This window comes from Melanostigma gelatinosum, assembly GCF_949748355.1.
Source record: "Melanostigma gelatinosum genome assembly, chromosome: 24".
NCBI lineage: Eukaryota > Metazoa > Chordata > Actinopteri > Perciformes > Zoarcidae > Melanostigma > Melanostigma gelatinosum.
Window position 1 is genome coordinate 5,838,923 of NC_136657.1, and position 20,951 is coordinate 5,859,873.

General features: G+C 44.8%; 1 protein-coding gene across 1 annotated transcript in view; it reads right to left on the bottom strand.

Annotated features, from left to right (window-relative positions):
* Positions 1 to 417: 417 nt before the first annotated feature.
* LOC306797204 (interleukin-1 receptor accessory protein-like 1) overlaps positions 418 to 20,951 on the bottom strand; it is a 155,230-nt gene continuing 134,696 nt past the window's right edge. The window contains exons 7-12 of the mRNA XM_079296440.1: positions 19,222 to 19,354; positions 13,900 to 14,045; positions 10,582 to 10,728; positions 5,852 to 6,022; positions 3,562 to 3,606; positions 418 to 1,333 (exon numbers count right to left, since the gene is read on the bottom strand). Coding sequence (XP_079152566.1) covers positions 597 to 1,333; positions 3,562 to 3,606; positions 5,852 to 6,022; positions 10,582 to 10,728; positions 13,900 to 14,045; positions 19,222 to 19,354 — 1,379 coding nt within the window. The 3' untranslated portion in view covers positions 418 to 596. The remainder of the gene's footprint in view (positions 1,334 to 3,561; positions 3,607 to 5,851; positions 6,023 to 10,581; positions 10,729 to 13,899; positions 14,046 to 19,221; positions 19,355 to 20,951) is intronic.

The window sequence follows — 20,951 nt, forward strand, 5'->3', positions numbered from 1 at the left end:
AAACCGAATCGTTCTCATCTCCCGAAGGCTGCGACTTTGACCCCCTCCCCGAAAAAAACCCCAAAGCTTTACAAACTACACCGGGCAACAAATCAAGATAAAGATAACAACGGTTCATCCAAAACATCTCACAGGCCATTGCTTCACTTTTGTACAAACTAAAACAAAACAAAAAAACAACTGATGATGAAACATAAGTAGTAACAAGTCCCAAACACTGATGCTACAAAGAATTAGAAAAACGTATGTACAGGACCCTGTATTCCTTGAACCTTCTGGGTAAATGATCATAGGTGTTGGCTTGTGTTACGTGAGTGTTTATACAGGCATACAAAAAAGTTCTCCTTGTTTCTTTTTTTTCTTGTTCATATTCAATAAAAGCTCTTATTGGACCAAAACAAAAAGCTGCCACCTCCTCCACCCCCAAAGAGTCCAGAGTGTCTGACGCCCTGTCGTCCCTCCCCTGATGTTTCCCGGTGCAAATTCAACAGCAGCAAGTAGCTTAGTGTCTTTCAGGTCCACCTGGCTCCGGTGCATTCAGGGTCCAAGTGCCAGAGGTGAGTCCTCCCTGTGACGGACATCGGCCGCCGTCTCTGTCACCAGATGACGCTGGATATACTGGTCTCTCTGGGCAGCAGTGGCAGCATGGCGTTGTTGCCGTGGGCCTCCTCCAGACTCTGCTGGCGCGGCGACTTGGACTGCGGCCGCTGTCCGTTGATGAGCGTCATGGGGATGTTGCAGTAGGTGTGCTGGCTGCCGAGCGTGGCGAGCGGCGGCAGCGGCGGGAGAGTGCCGCCGGGTGGCATGTCGTAGTCGTAGCTACGGTAATAGTGTTTCTGCCTCATCTGGGCGTGGCAAGAGTTGTGGAAGGTGGAGCGCAAGTCCGGGTGCGTCGTCGCCATGGCGGTGGAGGTGGCCGCCGCCATGGAGATGGCCGAGACGGTCTGGAGCTCGCCGAAGGGGCCCTGCTCGCTGACATCCAGCACCTGCTCGTGGGAGATGCTCAGGGGCTCCATGTGCTTGAAGGGCATCTCGTAGAGCAGCTGCTTCCAGAACTTGGAGTTGAGCTGGTTGCTGGACGGCCCGCGCCACTTGATGACCGTCAGCATCTTGATGGTGTGTTTGAGGGCCTCCACCTCCTGGTAGTTCATGATGCCGCGCAGCTCGGCGCACTCGATCAGGATGACCTTGATCTCGCCGGTCACCAGCATGTTGCGCAGCCTCGTCTCCAGCTCAAAGATGCTCCACCCCCTCCGCACCACGTAGCTGGGTGTCATGACGATGATGAGGCGCTTGCTCTGGTCCACGCAGCGCGCTACGTCCTCGATGTAGGCTGAGTACACACACAAAGACAGAGACGTGGAGAGATAACTTTGACTTATTTCTACTTGCTTGTTTGCTGTATGTATTTTTAGATACTTTAATCCGACATGAAAGTACACAGAGCTCACGAGTGATGGAAATGTCACACTGGCTATTTGAAGAATTCTGTTGGCCTCGTAGCGACTCGTGGCCTCGTAGCGATTCCCTTTCATCGACGTTTCAAACAACCAAATCAAATTAACTTTCCACGAAACAAAATGTGATTGTTAAAGAACGATTAAGGTTGTTTAAATTATACATCGGACGAATGCTAAAATCTACAGTAACACCTGTTTATTCACGAGGAGAGTCATGATACATTCAATGAAGATAAATGAGATATGTCATTATGTGTTTCAACTGAAATAAAGCCTCCGCAGCACTTAATAAAAAGATGTATTCGTACAGAATTATAGACAAAACAGAAAGCGGATCACTTGGTTTTACTATAAGATGACAATAAACGTAAAACATTCAAAGCCAAGCAACATACCTCTGTGAAGATCAAATGAATTTGACTTTTCAGTAAATAAAGTATTGTGTCCACGTTCTTAATGAGTAGCTCTGCCGCTTGCGTCGAAATGAACTTGATTTAAGTGTTTCCCCAGGTCTGTCTGTGGTGTCAGGAAGTGTGTGTGTGTGTTTGTGTGTGTGTGTGTGTGTGTGTGCAGCTAACGCCAGCTTTTAGCCTTTCTTGGCTGAGACGAAGACAGAGTGGCTCCTCAACAGCAGGTAGACGGGATTAACTGGGCTTCACTTCCCAATCAAAGCTTACGACCCTCTTGTGTGTGTCTGTTTTTCTTCCTCCCTCTTTCTCTTAGTCAAGAGACAACGAGATGCCGAGTGTGTGTGTGTGTGTGTGTGTGCGCATGAGTTTGAGAAAAATATCTTGCTGGTCTTTATGCAAACGAATGCCACATCTCCTGTCCTGAGAATGAACTCCTCCTTTCATGTCACCCTCTGCCTGAGGCTTCACCGTGAGAGAGACCTGATTCGAGTCAACATGACTCGTCAATCACTGGGCTCTTTGCTGATTGGTCCTTATGCGGTAAGTCTTCAGCCCCAGTCGGGTTCAAGCTTATTCCGTTTCGGCTCAAGGAAACAGGCAAAAAACCAGTTTTACTTTTATCTTCTCGTGAATCCAACAAATGGGAACGGATGAATGGATACTATATAATTAACTAATGAGGCGTAGTTTCATTTTATGTTTTGAATTGATTAAACTGTAAAGTAAATATGCCCTCTGTCTGGTAATACTTTACAGCATTATAGATTACATTCCTCCTTTCAGAGACCTCACAGGCTTCACAATCAAAGTGGTGCATGTGTAATAATTGATTCCTGGCTCCATAAAAATTAAATCAACGCTAAATTACACGGGGCAGAAAATCACTGTTGCCCTGCTCTCTGTAGTTTATCTCAATTATTTATTTAAAGGGAAAAGCCCATTGTGACAGTGAGTAGGATATGTTGTTACTGCCAGAAATTCCATCTTCCAGCTGGACGTCAGCAAAACAGAGTTAACTACAGATATTACAGGAGTACTGTGGTGTTCGTCAACAAATCAATAAATACCTGATCTGTAAATACAAAAAGCGTTCGTTCTCTGTTGCTATAGTTGCTGGCACAATCTGTAGCTACAGTCATGTTGCAACGAAGCAGCAGAGGAAGATTAGACCCTCCTCAGCCACCGTACCGCAGACCGAAAGATCAGCAAAGTCTGATGCTTTTGTTTGTAGCTTGTGCTTCCACCTGCATTTCACGCGTTTTGAGGCATCGAGATTCCAGGTCACTGATGCCTGGTTAGTGCAACACAACAAAACACACATAATATATTTCTGAGACTGACTGTCGAAATAGTTTTGATGCAGTTAACTCTACGCATCTAATTTGCTAAACACAATGAAAAAAACAGTTTGACTAATCTGTCATTTAGGTAAATGCAAGTTAAAAACATTTAAGAATTCATGATTTATGAAGGCTTTACAAGTTGTAACTAATGACTTCATACTTGATAAATAAATAATGAATCAAACCAGAAATAGCTGTTACAATATCAACCGTAACACCGTATAAACGCTAACAAAGGATGACTTATTATACAGAGTTACCAAAATGAATTTCCACATGACTGATTTGATGAGAAAATCTGAATCATTATGTGTTGACATGAAAGTTAAAAATCTGGGGGAAAAGTACCTCTAAGTAGTCTTGTGTCATCCTGGAAATGATCATTGGTGAAACCTAAACATAGATATTTACATTCAAAGTAGGATCAAAAGATTTGCAGAAAAGCATTTGAACAAAACAAAAAAAAACAGTTTTGTGAATGTGGGGACATGGTTCTGGCATAAACTGTGTTTCTCCACTGGTGTTGCACTGGCGATTGTAAAACGGTAATCGCGCTGACCAGTTTATTCCAGTTTAATATGGGAAGATGTAGCATAAAAAAGCCAAGGAAAAGCCTTTTGTTATTGCTAGTTTAGCAAAATTGCCCTGTTGTCGGCATCAACTCTATACACTACATATATATAAGAATTATATTAGAATGGTGAGATGTTTAAAATGTTAAAAATAATCCAGCATACTGTAGAATAACAGGCACATGTCGACACAAACCCCAAACCCCAAACCCCAAATGGCCAAAGTGTGTTTGTCTATGGTCGTGGATTATGCCTTATTATATCAACTGCTGAGATGCTAATACATTCCCAATGGGAGCTAAATGTTCATACATGAGCTGGAATAGTGGCAGACCCGCTTTAGGTTCCTCTCAATCCTTGCATTTTTATGCCATCTTTCCCATATTACAACGGTCCCCTCGCATCGAGCACATCATCACAGCAAGGGATTCACTGTATAACCGTGGCACAATGCCACTGAAGAGGAACATGATTAGTAATGGCGGTATGTGCGGGTAGACAGGCAGATGCAAGTATTCAAATTGAAGCTAATAGCATAATGATGTTATCCAACTCATCTGTGTGATGAGTTAAGCACAGGCCATGGTGAGACGCTCCATTAGAAATATACTGTGGTAAAACATGCATTAATATCCATGCGTCGAGAGCGTTTCGATGGTACAGCTGACATCATTACACAGCAGCATGCGGAGGTACAGTTTGCATGGAGCTGGATCAGGACACGGACTGTATCATGGCTGATCAAAACTGATCCATTGAGTGCAGCCAGCGTTTCCATATTACTGGAAACAAAGAACAAGTACCTCCAAGTATACTTAAGTACCTGAGTCATTTTACACAGTTACCTTCCGCTAATGGTAAACTCAGAAGCAAATTCAAATGAATAATAATAAGTAAGTGTTTCATTACCATGATATCCATTTCTCAGATTAATTAAATGAGCTATCTCACTACTTTTGTCAGGTGATTAGAATAAATTAGCTCCCAATCTTTTATTTCTTTGTGTCGGATTGATGAAACATGTCCTCAGAGGCTCTTCAACCCTGTTTCTTAATATACGGCCGTTAAAACCGAGCCAAACTAAACTTCAGGGGTTCTTCAGAGGCGCTGTTATAACGACAGACACAAGCTCAATGGTTAGGAAGTGCTGCTAGCAGTGGTTCACCTATCAGATTATTGTACACTGTACTCCTTCATTAACACCACTTGTGATGTTCCACTTGTGTTCATATGAACGGGATGTTGTTCAACTCTGTTAGTTATATAAAATCTGGATTGCATCGTCAATGCTTAGGTCGGGTTGGTCCGGTTTCCGTCTGCCACTTCGATTCATTCCCTTTAATTGATGTATCTTAACTAGTTTTCCAGCAACTGCAGAGGTGCCGACACAATGAAAAGAGTACACACACACACACACACACTGCTGTGGTTTTACCTGAGGTGTCAAGTCCATGTAGAATTGAAGAGGAGCTGGGAGACAGCAGTGTGTGGGTACTTTTTCTTTATGGATGTGCCTCGTAACGGCAAAAGTACCTTCAGTTGGGAATCACTCATTTTCAGACTGCAACACTGAATTAAAGGAGGCGCAAACTGTTTATTCAGAACGGTTTTAGGATGTTTTTCTCATGCTAATGCAATGCTTACGTTGCAATGTGCCATAACTGCACCTTTGTTAAAAGCTGGAATACGATGTTTATGTCGGGAATACATTATCGCTCACAAGCAGGTTGCATTGAATTAACGACTTAAATGAAAGAAACGTAAAATGCTGACACTCTAGTTTTGTTTCCTGTTCTATTCCCATTTATTTTCCCTCAAACATTTAAACTGAAGAACCCCCAAGTTCCACCTTTTACATACTGATCCGCTTCAGCTCAGCCAGTGGTTAGAGAAAGCTCGATCCGATTAAAACGATGACGGTCTTACAGGTGGAGATGCGCCACAACACAAATGCATCGCAGAAGACCACAAACAAGCCATACCACCACGGCACTGACAACACGAGCAACACCAAGCGACAAAACATTCGACACAACTTCGACATCGCCGCGAGAGAGAGCGCTTACTTCCTGTGGGGATCAAGTCCCTGTCTGGAATGAAGAGTTTATACCCATAATGCTTCTCCAGCACGTCGGGGAGGATCTCCAGGGCAAAGCGCTCCTCCTCCCGGGTCTCCTGGCTCCACTGGTCCGGGTCCACTTTGGTGTAGGACAGGTAAGCGTCGTAGTCCTTGTTATCTGCAGGGAGACGGACACGGAGATGGGTGAAATGTCACAGCTCCTGCTGTCCACCTGGCACACCAGCAGGATTTGTTAGCCTCAGCAAACCGAATAAAAGAGTCTGTTCCCTTGAATACCTGCATCACTTCATGTATGGGCATCGGGAAGCTCCCAAAACCACTTCGCCCCAATTAAACGTGGAATGTTTTATGATTTGGACATAATGTTTCCTGCTTTGATCAGCAAAGATATGCCCCAGGTGCTCGCAATCTATTTTCATACTGGTGCACAGAGAGCCATTCATTCACTGGGAGACTTCATTGAGACAGGCCGCCTCCATTACACTGACCTCTGGGCACTTCTGCCCATCTCAGTGCTTTTCATTACAGCTCCGTCCCCACTGACGAATAATGTTACCTTGATAGCTACTGTGCCCACAGCAGGCAAAAGAAATTAGACTCCGGCCTGAGCTAAAGCCCAACGTTGCCTGCTAGGCCGGCGCACGGCGCGGCTCCATCACCCACATGAAAGCCCCGATTGATGACGGAATTGAAAAGAGTGAGCGGAGAGACGGAAAGTGAGAAGTGAGGGAGGACTTAAATGTTTCTTCTCAAGCACTTCAGCAGAATGAGTCAGGAGGGTGAACATGGAAGACATGGAAGAGAGATATTCCAGATCCTCAGAGTACTACAGGAAGGAGATAACAGCCTCTTGCTCATGAACGACCAAACAAACTTCATCTATTAGAGTGGATCGATTCACGAAAACTGTCATATCTTAGCCACAAAAGAAGGGGGGGACTCAGAATCGGGACTCTGAGCTGCGATGGTAAACTCATTAGCGATGCGAGCGGGCGTCTTTGAGTCTTCATTCAGGCTCCCTTTGCTTTATAGTGGCCACCTGCAGTGCAAGTGCTGCGAGGGGATGTTTAACCTGTCGAGACACTGGAGAAGAAGAGAGCTGAGGATGAGAGAGTCAGGTCCAGGAGCGTAGAAGAGCAGCTGGGTTCAAGAGGAAGGATTGTGAGATCAACCCTCAGTACGGTATCCCCTTTATCTTTTAATATCCGCTCTATTTTACACCATGAGACCATCAACAAGACCCCCTCCCTTCCCAGTGGGAAGTCTTGCTATTTGGCACTCGTACATAACACTCATCAAACTCATTTTTATAGCATCAGGGACATGTAAAAATAATTAAAATGTAACCTCATCATCACTTAGTACGTCTAACTCTGAGGCTCATATTCTACTTCTCGGTGACATAAATCTCCCTCTCTGGCTTTTCTCCGGTAGCATTGAAATGAAAGCTGTGTAGGCGGATCAGGGGCTATTTCAATGGAGCTGATTCACTCGTCTGTAAGAGAGAGAAGGGAGAGGAAGAGGGTGAATCTCGAGGGCGGAATGACCCTGTTGTTGCACCTCGAGGAGTCACTCCTTACAGGAGGCCGGTGCATCTGAGGGCACAGCACACCTCTGGAACTGCATCCAGAACTCCTCCGTCCCACATGCAAAGGGGCCGACGCTCACTGCACATGGAGGTGCGGGGTAATATATATATATATATATATATATATATATATATATATATATTCATGTGCATAGAGAGCCTACAGTTAGACTGTGAACTCCTGAACTCGCGGTGGAGAGCGCCAAGAGAATTGGAGGCGTAATCTCCGGGTTATTTCTGGGCTCCATTACATTTAATGGAGAGTAAATTAGAACGTGGCACACCATACTTAACTTCTAAAGCTACGGAAGCACACGAGGCGGACCGCTAATGAGTAGCTGAGCACTTTTAAACATGCCGTTTTGTTTTCCATCACCAATAAACAGCTACCTGAGGTCATATTGGGCTGCGACTGGGAAAACAGAGACAGTGTCAAATCGGTATATTGTCCGGGGACAGGAGAACAAAGTGGCGATATATTTATACATACATATATAATAGATGATTCCGTTTTTTATGATTAGAGTTGTTTTCTACTTATATTTCTACATCCTAGAAGGGTTATTGTGGAATATAAAGAAAAGCTTATTTTAACTCTCGATACGTCTCTGTAAGTCTGTCGTCTTTTGACCACACAGGTGCAGCAGGTCACCAACAGATATTTTCCCATTTTGAAAACACAGCGTCTGTAGATTTATCTGTGATGATCAATGTTTCCCCCTGGCAGAAGCTGTTGTGTGTAAACTCCTTTGTTTCCCATTGCATTTGACAATATCACTTGGGAAAACCAAGACAGCATTTGACCTTCTGTTTACAAACGAGCTACTTTGTGACGTTCACCTCTGCATCTTCCATACGCAAATGAAACGGGACGCATTCCAGTTCTTGCGTGCGAGATGTGAAAACCATTAATGCTCGGTATCTCCAAACTACACTGAACACAGACGGAGCCTCATAACTCCACTGACAACACTGACATTCGTATTTATGGCAGAGTGTTGATGAGTTCCTGCCTCCTGGACATGCTCGCTCGGCTGTTGTCATCATGAAGCCTATTATTGATTCCACTGACACCCACACAATGTGACAACTGAGCAGTCTTTAACTAAATAGCTGCGCTGACAAATAGCCGACAGTCCGTCCTATTGTTACGTAAAGCTTGCAGTTTTACATCTGGCAGAAGAGGGAGGCAAGCGTTCAATTAGTTCCTCGAGTGGCCACAATGAAACACGAGCACTTTCTTGGCAGCGAGTGACGATTTATGTCGGGGAGAAAAAACTTTAACTCTCTGTGCATCCCAGACGCTGGCTTAAGGGCTTTATTTATGAAAACTATCTGTGTGTGCGCAACTACATCTTACATGCAGCCACTTTCTCTCCCTCAACTGGCAACCATTTTCAGTTTGGTGCATATTTAACGTTGTATCCTTCCCTATTCACGTCCAGTGGCCATTGGAACTGGAGGTGGAGATGACTTGGGAGGTGCAGGTGAAGTGATCTAATCGACCGCGGCGTGGAGACAAGTATCAAGAGTCTCCTGAGAGCTCCGGAGGCAGCGCTCTGTGGCTTATTGAACCTGATCCCCTTATACTGAGGAGCAAATTGAAAATCTGTTTCTCTCTCCCAGCACTCACTCGGGTGGCACAATTAACGGAGACAATTGCTGTTTGGCATTAAGTTCAAGGCCCGACATGTGTGTCGACCCCTTTTTCAACACAACTGCCTCTGGGCCATCCGTTACGCCGATGCTCCGCTTTCCGGAGCCGAAAGCCCAACACAGCCGGACGTAATGACTTTCATTGAAATGTCTGATGGAGCAGGCATCTCAGTTAAGCAGAGGATGCACGAGGAGAGGAGCAGAACGCTTTTTACCCGTTACCGCTCGTAACTCTCTCGCTGTCTCTTTCCACTACGTACAGTCCCTCGGCCTCTCCGAACTCATCTCATTCCCCCTGAATTCATTGCAGCGCTGCTACTTGAGAGACTCATTACAGGGGAATCAAATTAAAACTTGCTCCTTGTCTCAGTTTGATGCATTCCCAAGACAAGACTCACCCACCAGGCCCAATCAGGGGGCTTTTTTTTCTTTGACTGTTGCTGATGGGGCCTCAGAGTTAATGTTTTTGTCTGGCACAGGGACTGTGTTTGGATTTGCTTTCCAGAGAGTGTTCAGCAAAATGCATCATCCTTTCACTCTTGCACTTGTGCAGTTTGCATGCAGACGCATGGGAAACGATCAACAGGAGACACATTATGCAGAATCACAACCCAACCCACATTTACCTTCATGTTTTCATCACCAGTATTGCTAAAGAAAACCTACATTTCCTTCATGTTTTCATCACCAAGTTGGCCTTGACTTTCTACTGTTGTAAACTAAAGAAAACCTACATTTCCTTCATCGGCAAGATAAAGAGTGCCCAACGTTATTCACTTCCAACACTGTACTGCATGTCTTCAGCAAACGACAGCATTGTGGACAGTTACTGAGCTGACAGTGGTCTTAAAATGTCTTTTAAAGCTGCTGTCCTTGAAAAAAAACCGATGGCGCAGCGAGAGGGAACCGTTTGAAAACTTCATTAACCAGAAGTAACGCCTTGCGATGTCAGGAAACAGCACGAGCATTTCTACAAGGCTGGCTTCTGATTTGTTTTCACACGGATGCAAGAACGACAAGAGACGGAGCCACATCAATGGCTGGTGAGTTGTTCGCTGCTGTTTAGGAGACAGTTTACAGAATATTTTGCATAAAACGTTTGATTTCGCTCAGCGGGTTGAGACGACTCCCTGAAATCGGCGACATCATTTTTTAGTTCAGAACAATGGGAGGCTCTTCTCTGCGTCATTTGGACTGATAAACCAGGTGCACATTTACATAAAAATAGTGCCAGGTGGTGTGAAAAATAGCCCAGGTGTTTTCTGAGTAAAAATAAACATGTGTGCAGGAGTCTGCTAGTGCTCAGGTTAGAGATTTGATTCCTACTGATGAAAGAAAGGATGCTTTCAAAGCAGAGGAAGGAGCTTTAGAAATCATCCGCTGAACAGAAAACACTGTGGTATCACAGATTTTGGAGGATTATTATACCACGCTGTAAAGTAGATTTAGTCTTGCGCCATATCTCGTCTTACCTCCGTCTATGTCCTCACTGCCAAAGTGTCTTCTGTAGAAGAGCATGAGCTCAATCCTGTAGCACTTGTAGAGCGTCACCAGACAGATGAGCAGCACCAGGATGGCTCCCAGACCTCCGGCCAGCTCCACAGTGTACATCAGCTCTGCTAATAAGGTGACAACACAGTGAGAGGGAGAGAGAGAATTTATTGATAATAAGAAATAAATACATATCCCATTTTTCATCTCTTTCACTGGTCCTGTTCAAGATGGCAGAGTACAAGTTTAGCATGTAAAACACAGATAACAGAGTTAAAACAAACCGGAATATCATTCCGTATATTCAGTGCTAAAATTATCCTTAATGCTATTTTTAAAATCTTGCATGCTTATGAAATAATCTAGTTTAAAATGTGTTTGTAGTTCAAACAATGTTGAGGGTCCAGAAAACAGCACGGGTTCTCGGAGTGATAAACATAATCTGTCCGGAAGATTGGAGGTTGCAGCTGCTGAGTAGAATCCATCATATTTCTGAAAAAAACCCATAAAAAAAAAACTTCTGCTTCTCATTTCTTGAGTGACTCAGTATTTGAAGGTTTGCAATCATTTCCCTTATTTCTCTTGAAAGAGTCATTCTTGTATACCGGCATGGACTGAGACATCTCCAGCTATCCATTATCCAAGTACACTGTCATGATTTCTACTCTTCATGATTCATTTCAAATTTTTATCTGACATTAAAAAAAGCAAGCATAGACAATTTGATTTAAAATCTGTTCATTTATAGGCTGAATTTATAGCCGTTTGGTTGAACAGCGTGAAAGGTCAACATTTTTACTGTCACATTTATCATTTTCATGTTTTTTTCTGATCTTCCCGCAGACATTTGGTGCTGTGAGACTATATATTTGTTCTGCAAAATGTCAGAAAGTTGCACAGTTCCTCAAAACTACCTCCCCCTCCATCTTATTGATCTGCTCTTATGTACGTTAAAGTTGGCGTGCAGAAATAAATCTCACCCCAGAACATCAATACATGTGAAATAATGCATGACGCCGGTATGATGGATGAGAATAGTTGCACTCGCTATTGTTAAAAGCGTCTTTGATTCTACCTGCACAGTCGTTTGAAATAGGCATCTCCTGCGGCTGTGTTCTTTCCTCTCCATCTTTCCATGTTGCTTATATTCTCTGCATCCACAAGTACAACACCTTCTGAACCTGTAACTTAACGCTGCTTGATTGGATCATAAAAAAAAATCGCAACTCGGCAACAATAGCATACGACAGCTCAGAATGCCATGCTTATGAAGATTGGTTAGGTGTGCGGCTGCAGAGAGGTGCGCGGCGAGGAAACGCGCCTGGCTGTTTACCCGCCATCCGTCATCACTGCAGGCTGACGTGAACTCGTGAAAAGCATCAGTGGAAGCTAAATTCAAGGAACTGCAGGACTTCACTGTTGATATTTCACTTTTTCACTCACATTACTCTGTGTTACTTGTATTTCCAGAAGGACAGGACAAAGCATCCGGTAGAAGACTAGTCGTGTTATTCAGGAGGATGAAAGGTGATTTTTTTACACTACAAGACAATGGACTTCATTAAGTTCCATGGTCCAGTAGCTTGCCTTGAAAGCAAAGTCATTTGCTTTGTCTCATGGTCTCTTTTTCAAGGCTTTTTTCTTCTTCTTTTTCTTACAGTGTTTTCTGTCGGATATCACTCCATCTTTTGCAGTTCAACATTTTCTCTTGGCTACGCCTCACAAAATGTGGGTGGTCAGCCTTCATTGGCTGACTGATGGACAACAGTAAAAGGCTTGACTCGCCGCAATGCCGCACGCACGCACACACGCGCAAACATGGACGGAGAGGAGTCGCGTGCATCACCATCCATCACGACACACATTTAACCTCGTTGGGGTGCGCAATGCCCATTCCACTGCAGCGGCCATCAGGCTGACAGCTCCCATGATGAAGGATGATGTTCTGGAGAGCTAACGAGCGTGGCCCCGCGCCGCTTCATTGCGCCTGTCTGGGTGACAACCTTCAGCCAAACGTACAGACGTACGTACGCAAACAAAAGAGCAAACAAACTCGGGGCATATTGGGCACAGTTCTCTCGCCTCAGTCGCTCTCCCCTCAGCCTGGGAACCATCTTGAATGAGAGGGGAGTTGCGGCTAACGAGCACCGCGAGAGGATGGATCCAAGCAACTCCACCTCTCCCTCTCCACCTCTGCTCTGCCCTCTCGCCTCAGTAAACACTGCTCCTCTCCTCAGATATCCGCACAGTGTAACGAGCCAGCTGCTCCTCAAGCTGCAGAGATTACAGTGGAAGAGGCCAATTCTTCTCAGCCAGGCATCCATATTGTAGCAGCTCTGCAGCGGGACGGATTAAGACAAATTAGCTCCTGACTAGAAGGCTGGATTTGACGGAGCCACATGGCATCCGGCGATTCATCAGCCCCCTTTTTCCTCCCTCTATTGCTGCGTCTCTCTCTCTCTGTTGTCTAGGGAGGGAGATGAAAAGGGAGACAAGGAAAAGGCGGCGTGGGGGTTGAATGGTAAAATGAAACAGAGGAGAGCGGCTGTGAGAACGGTGAAAGCAGAGTCTGCTGCTTCTCATGTTCACAAATCAAGAATCTAGATGTTCGTTATCATATACAGCATAGGCAGCAGTCTGCCAGATGTTGCTGCTGCTGCCGTGAGATAAAAAAATGTATCTGAGGATGTGGAGCCGCAAAAATAAAAAGTTGGCCAGGAGGACGTCTAAACTTCTTCACTATGAGAAGTTGTACAAGAAGTGGAAAAGTGAAGACGTATTCTGATTGATGCTGCGCTGAGACGACCAAATTTATTTGGCGTGTCGTGCTGGTTTCACCGCTTCAAGAGACAAGCGAGGAAAAGTCTGAAAGGCAGCGTCAACACTGACTGGCCACTGCGCCACACCATGGACAACATGGGAATCGGTCGATTTCTGGACCCGCAATCCTGCGAGGACCAGGCTAACCTTCTCCGAGTTCAGTCTGAGATTTGACTGTGCGGCATAAACCCCTTTAACATAGCAAATGGAGGGGAACTGGGCTGCCATCAAAGCTGGATCCAAAGCTGCGAGCTTAAAAGAGAGGAAAAATATCTGAGTAAATGTGTTCAACACTGACAACTTTAAGGCTGCAGAGAATTAAATGGTGTTCTTCACCCTCAGAGCTGCAAAATGCCATGATTAAATCTCAAGGCTCCTACAGCCCTCTGCTAGATTCATGGTGAAATACTGTATATCCTTTAAATAACTGTTTTTCCCCCCATCTTACAAATGAATCCGTGTGCTTGCGTTCGCCCCACCTTTCTTGTTGAGCTGGATGTTGGCCTGCCGCCGCCCGTTGCCGTTCTCCACGTAGCAGGAGTAGTTGCCGAGGTCGTTCTCCTCCAGAGAGTCGATGGTCAGAGAGATGGACACCTCCTGCTCCCCGAGGTGCTCCCGGATCGTCCTGCAAAGGGGACAGAGAGCACAGAAAAGGGGATGCTGGGTTGACGCATATGAATACACATCACATTCAGTGTTTGAGCCAAAGACAAGTGCTGCAAGTATCTCATGGTGGACAGCGTCCGTCAATCACGAAGGGACGAATGATGTACGGCTGTCTGCTCAAAGCTATTACAAGTTTGCGACTTTGCAACTGCGATGGTTGGTGAAACGAAACCAACATACTGTACCAGCAGTTCGGTCAAATTTGAACGGCAACATGACTTCAAACGGAGTCCGGCCGCCTCATTACTGACATCAAAGCAGCTTCTGTAGCAGTGTTCGAAGTTGGATTGGGATGAGAAATAAAAACAACTGAAAATGTGACTCAGAACATCAGAGAACATGCAGAGCTGGAGTTATATTTTTAATTCTGTATTCCCAATGTTTGTAGGTATGCTCTGTGACTACAGATTCCAAATAACAACGTCAAACTGAATGTTCTGAATCTGGACCAAAATAATACAAACTATGGAAAACAATAACTCTAGAGTGCAGGCAGCCAAAAGTCATAGAAAGTATGACTCTTTCATAAAATATGGATGTTTCAGACAAAAAAAAAAAGTTTTCCCGAAGAAATTTGAGTTGTGTCTCAAGTATGTATCCTAAAATCCATAAATCATGACCTTGGAATTATAAGCTTCCATCTGTGTGGAATTTTGAGTCAAACTACTGTGCACTCTATACCTGCACACCCATCGTACCCATAAATATGCAAATAACTACATCAGACAGAACCGTAGTTTAATACCAAGCTCTATAATCTGCTGACATTCCGGGCAGCATTTACTTTTCCGTTCATCAACAAAACAGACGGTAGGAGGTGACAAGAAGCTAGAATCACATGAGTTACGACAGATTTCCCCCATGAACAATACTCACTGAGGCTCCTGATGTCTACTGGTTGTGACATATTGCTACGGGGACAATAGTGTGACTGTCACGATGCACTGCAGCGCCGACCTATCGCAAAACATTTTGCCAGGAGGGTCAGTGAGGAGAAGGAAAGAAAAGCCCTTTTGATGTTTTTGTTGCGTAGAATTCACCCATTTTCCGGCAATCTGTACACTTCTACAACAACACATGCAAAAGAATGCAAGCCTCGACTATATGATCACAGACTGACACTTAGATGCCATAACGTGTATACTGTTTGGCGTTTTTCCCGAAACGAGTTACCTGAAGGACCAAAGACCAGAACAACAGGAACACAACGATGGTAAAGAGCTGGATCTCTCCTGCTGAGTTGCTGTGCAAAAATAGGAATGATATATGAGCAGATAGTCTTTTTAATGGTTACAACAATTGCAGCTGTTGCAAAGCTCTGTTAAATGATGCATGGGGCTAATCGTGCGAAAAGGTACAAGGCCTCTTGGGCATTCGTCTGCCGTGGGGCATCCGAATATGAAAACCGGTGTAATTCCTGCTGATCAATGAAAGGACGAAACAAAGCAGATTGTGAAGTGCGGGGGAGATAGAGACAAACACTGCTGCCATGACAATACCTCACATTAGCTTCACAAAGCGCTGCTAATAATTGGTATCCCACATAAGATAGAGATATCACACTCCCAATGGAATTTATTTTGCATTAGAGGTAATTATGTGGTAGCTACATGGACTAGCTGCTTCATAACAACTAATTATGAAGGAGCACTTCTTTAGCTTCTGCAGGAAAGCACAGTGTTGCGGCTCGTACGTATTTGAGAGGGAAATCAATCCAGCGTTTTCTCTTAAATCCTGCAAGCTTGTCAAACGCTCATCCTTCTCCATTGTGCGGCCAGTCAGGCAGAGCCACGGGGCTCCACAAGGTTGGGATATAGATCCACGCTGATGGCTTTTTAAAGAGGTGGCACCCATGTGTGACTCAACAGAGGCTGGGCGAAAACACTGTGGGTGTTGGCAAAGGAAAGCAATACAAATCTATATTTGTTTACAAAAAGACTCCATCGTACCTGTTAGGGAAAGTTTCGAGCGTACAAGTGAGGATTCGTGTGTGTGTGTGTGTGTGATGAAAGCGGTAAACTGGTGCTGTGGAGCTGGATGGAGATGAAAATGCACTAGAAAGCCAGACCAGGGGTTCACCTAAAAACATGCATTTCAAATATACTATTCTTCTTTGAACGTGCTACAGCAGCATCCTATCATCTCTCCGAGCAGCCTCAATGCGACACCTGACCTTTTGAACTGCGCCATGTTGTCATGCTTTGCTCCATTTCTAAACGCCTCACTGGCTGTTACCATCCCGCTGTCTGCACCTCCCCTGACTACACCCCAGAGGTAGATACGAATTAGATCACAGCAGACGCTCCTGTAAAGAGTGCTTGACACGGAACATTGTATACAGTGACAGATTGCCCAATAGGCATCAGCTTGGAGTTAGCAAGCTTGTGTCACGCTGTTGCATTAAGTGTTCCACTTTTGTCCGGCCAAATTTGATTTGCTGCACAGTAAACATCAGACTGTTCAATGATAGTAGCAGGTGTGCAGGTGTGCAGGCAGTGGAAGCATTGCTGGACTGCATGTACTCTGATTTTCCATGAAGATATCTCTATATCTGCCTGAGCATGAATTAAGAGTTACATTTTACACTTAAACTGCTGCTCAAAAGGGTGCCGCATGCCCATGCACCGGGGACTGAAGCGCCTTGTGGTTTTAAACTGCAGCAGCTGTCGCTGTGTTCCACGCTGTGACTTCACCTCTGAGACCCACGGAGTCTTGTTCTGCAGCCACAACAGTTTATATCAACCCGGAATCTCAGCGGTGAAACATTGTGCCAAAAGCTCCATTTCATGTATTGCAGGCAGCCCGTCGGGGAATACTCCTTTGTGATTGATTTCCATTTCAAAGCCAAAAGCTCACAGAATGATGTCAGGGGGCGGGTTTGAAGTGGTGCACATTCAAAATGGGAACAGAAAATTGAAATAAGTAAAAAACGCACAGGGAGACGGTATCACGCGGTGGCACACAACAAAAATAGGCACTCGAACAACTTGAATGTGCACGCACCGTGGGCGCCCACTGTGTGCACACTTCTGCCCCCGCACACACACACACACACACACACTCTTTCAAAGCAGCTCAGGGTCACAGTTTCCATCTCTTGGCTCGTTACCTCATTTGAAAGCAGGGTTTCGAACCGCATATGACGCACTTCTTCATCTTCATTGTACCACCTACCCAATGCCGCCCCACCCCCCCCCACCCCTAAGTATTGTTGGCTCTAATTGGCCTGGTGTCCTTCACAACAGAGAGCGGTGCTGAGAGCTGGATGGAATGTGCTTGAAGGCTAATAGAGACATCTCCAAATGCCAGGTCACTGACTGGGCCACTAACTCTCCTCCCAGCCTTGTCGCGCTGCTTACAGTTAACCTTTTCATTAGACGGCATTTGTCGACAACAGGGGTTTTCTAGTCATACGTCGGGTCTGTCAAAGGAGTACAGTGGGGCAGCACATGAAAGGGTGTGTGAATGTGCGTATTTCAGTACAGACACACCAGCAAAAATGTCTACCTGAACAAATAATTAGCTTAAGAGGGAATTAATTATTCCTTAAAGGTGCAATGTGTAAGATAAGGGCAGAATCTTTCTTTAGAACATCAAAAACGACTGGATATCAAAAGACGGCTAACCTAAGCTGCAGGCTGAAGACACACGTGAGGATAAAAAGAGAACATGGTAGTCGTATGACAGAGAACAGTTTCTGATGATTTTGTTTCCTTATTATTCAATTTCACAGTATTTTCTGACGACAGCGGTGCAAAACACACATAATTCCACCGATTATCTGCTGCTTACATTTTTGCAACAGCATCTGGGAGACGGTGGCCACGCCGCTGCACAAATACAGTTCGTTACTTTACTTTAATTTGGTTGCAACACCTTTCCCACCTGGTTGTCTGTCAAGATACAGTCTTCTGTATCCTGAGTCACTACAAGTCTCTCGGCTCTCGGCTGTGCTCTCACTTCATCTGACAATCTGATCATATTCATCCTGTCAGGGTTTACGAAGTGAAATATAAAGGATAATAAATATGTGTTGTCATCTTTTCCTGCCATCGTCTCACACATGTGTATTAGCAGACTGAGGAGTCCTGTGTTGATGATGAGGATTGAAGGAGGGGCTATCTGAAGATGAGCTCTCTACTCTACTGCCTGAAGACCAGCTCAAAATCTAGAAGAAAAATTTGGGTGAGGTACACTGTCTTTCTCTTCGTTTACATTTTCCTAACTAGTTACATGTAACAGCATAAAATGATCAAACTACAAAATATATATGACTGCAATCAGAAACACTGAGAAAAAACATGTTATGAAACTACAGTTAAGAATCAAAATGCTGGTGGCAAAGGGGCTGCTTCCGAATATATTATTTCCGGTAAAAAGCTTCTGCAGAATGTACTTATTCTGTTGCTCTTGCATCTTTTCAATGTGCAGGAGCGCTCCTCTTAAAAACAAACAGTCAATTAGAGGGCATGTTGGATGCTCAACCATCCTCAGGCAGTATGTGTGCCTGGCCGCCAGGTTTTGACCTGACTTTGGATTCAACAGACTTCTGTTTCCAGACATGAGTGCGAGCCAAAAGATGGCGGTCACCCGAATGCACCAGGAGGCCAACACAGACATTTAATTGGAGTTTCCATCTGCTGTGCTGCTCCGCTATTAATGCCTCCACTTATATTTCAGTGCTAAGTTATCGCTGTGCATGATAAAGAATGCATAGCTATCCGCATTGTTGAATCGCTCCCATTAAGCATTCATGAATAGAATTTCAACGATAGCTTGGTGGTGAAAAGTTCCCTTTGTTGTTCCGTGTGTTGATGTGAGGCCCCTGGCTTTGAATCGGTGTTTACGGTACTAGGTCAGCTCGTGGGTCCCTTGCTGCTTTTGATGAGATTAAATGTACCTCATGAATTTGTGATGTGTTGCTCGACCTCTGCTGTAATATTAACAGGGATAAAAAAAAATACGCTCATTCAGTGGAAATAATGAACTAAGAGAATTTCTCATATTTTTGTGTCCATCTTTTTAGTTCATTCCACCAAATTGAGGTACTGAGAGAACCATAGCTTTGCGTCTAGCATCCGAATTGCCATTAACAATATGGATTTGCACTCGTAATCAGGTGTTGAATGTCTTACTTGATGTCACTCTCCTGAACCCGCTCCTCGTCCAGATCCTCGATGAACTTCTCCCCCTTCATCCAGTAGATAAGTGGACTGACGTCTCCGCTGTATCCAAAGAACGCTCTGCACGTCAGGTTGAGAGGACTTCCTGTTGGAGACAAGAGACGGGATGTGAGCTGACGCCTCCATGAACCTGCATGTCTGAGTGTATGAATAACATTGTGGCAACTTTTTGATGCCCGATTTAATCAAGAGCCAGACTTATAGTAAAATATGAATTGTTAAAAAGTTTTCACCGCATACTTTACACTGTTTTCCCACACTGCATGTGTAAGATACACTGAGACTAAGATACATCTTTCACACAACAGAGCATGCAGAGCATGTTGACACAAAGTGCTGAAAGTCCTTTCAAATGCGATCAGCAAACATAAAACAGCAGCAGGGAAAACGGACGGTGCACCAAAACAGATATCATGCGTTTTCTATTAAAATGATTAAACATCAGCTCCAGCTACCGGATGACGACAAACATTAAAACCATTCTTTATTACCCCCAAAAGGTGGTAGAAAGGGCGACCCACAGCTGCAGCATAAGACACAAATTTCCCAGCGTCAGTTCAAGTCAAGTCTCAGGATAAAACTGGTCATGCTCGACTCTGCATCAATGAGCCCCGAACACCTAAACCTGCATGTGCTTCCCGTTATGAAACCCATTCTCTTTCCAGACTCCAGTTTTTAGCGTTCAAAAACTCCACAACAGCATCCTCGAGTCCATCAACTCCTAAACCGCCTCTCGCTCTACGGAGGTGCCATCTTAAACCATCCCAGACCCATTTTAAATTCCCAGACGGCCTCTTAAACTTTAAAACACTCTCTGGAACCCTTTTTCACAAAACGTCAGCTCTGCTGCACCTCCATAAAAGCTCTTATACTCTTCAGCAGTCCCCTTCTATTTAAATTTCAATCATTGTAGTTTGCAGGAAGTACTTTTAAACACAAAAGTACGGCGCAGCTTTCAAGTTCCAGCAGTCGTGCGTCGAGGAAGGCAAAAAGGTGATTCAGCATCTCTTCATCAGCATTCCTTGCTCATTGGCCCTGTGGCGAGGACTCAGAAGTCTGTGAGATGGGAGATAACTGTGGCGTATAATTGGGTACTTGCTAGTTCAAAGATAATGGGGATTTTATTTTACCAAGGCCGGCTTTCATTTGGCCCTCTAGTGTCGTATGGCGTGCTCAGATGATGGCTAAAGCTTTAATAGGGAAAAGCTGGTTTGGAGAATCAAAAAAAGGCCCCGAGTTCGAGGACGGCTTTGCATTTTGTCTCACGGCTCAACAAAAATGTTGTCCACAGCCGAGAATCAAGGACTAGAGTGTGTGAGAGTGTGTGTGTGAGAGAAAGAGAGACAGAGCGAATGTGTTTTTCGGGATGCTGGGATCTGTCCTGGACCACACACACACATACTGCTATACTTCCCACTTCCACAAGGGGTCTCTGTGGTGCTGCAAAGCAGGAGGGCCGGTGTGCAGGAGGAGCACGTGAAGCAACAACAAAACAACGAAACAAAACACACCATTCTGACAGGTGTAGGCAACAGTAAAAGGAAACACGGATCCTTTTGTGTGCCACCTTTGATGTCAAGAGGCTTCACCCATGGATCCGAACAGCATGTTGTGGTGTAGCATTGACAGCTCTGCTGTCATTCTCCAAGACTTATTCCAAGGGCACGGGAAGAGGTTGTGTG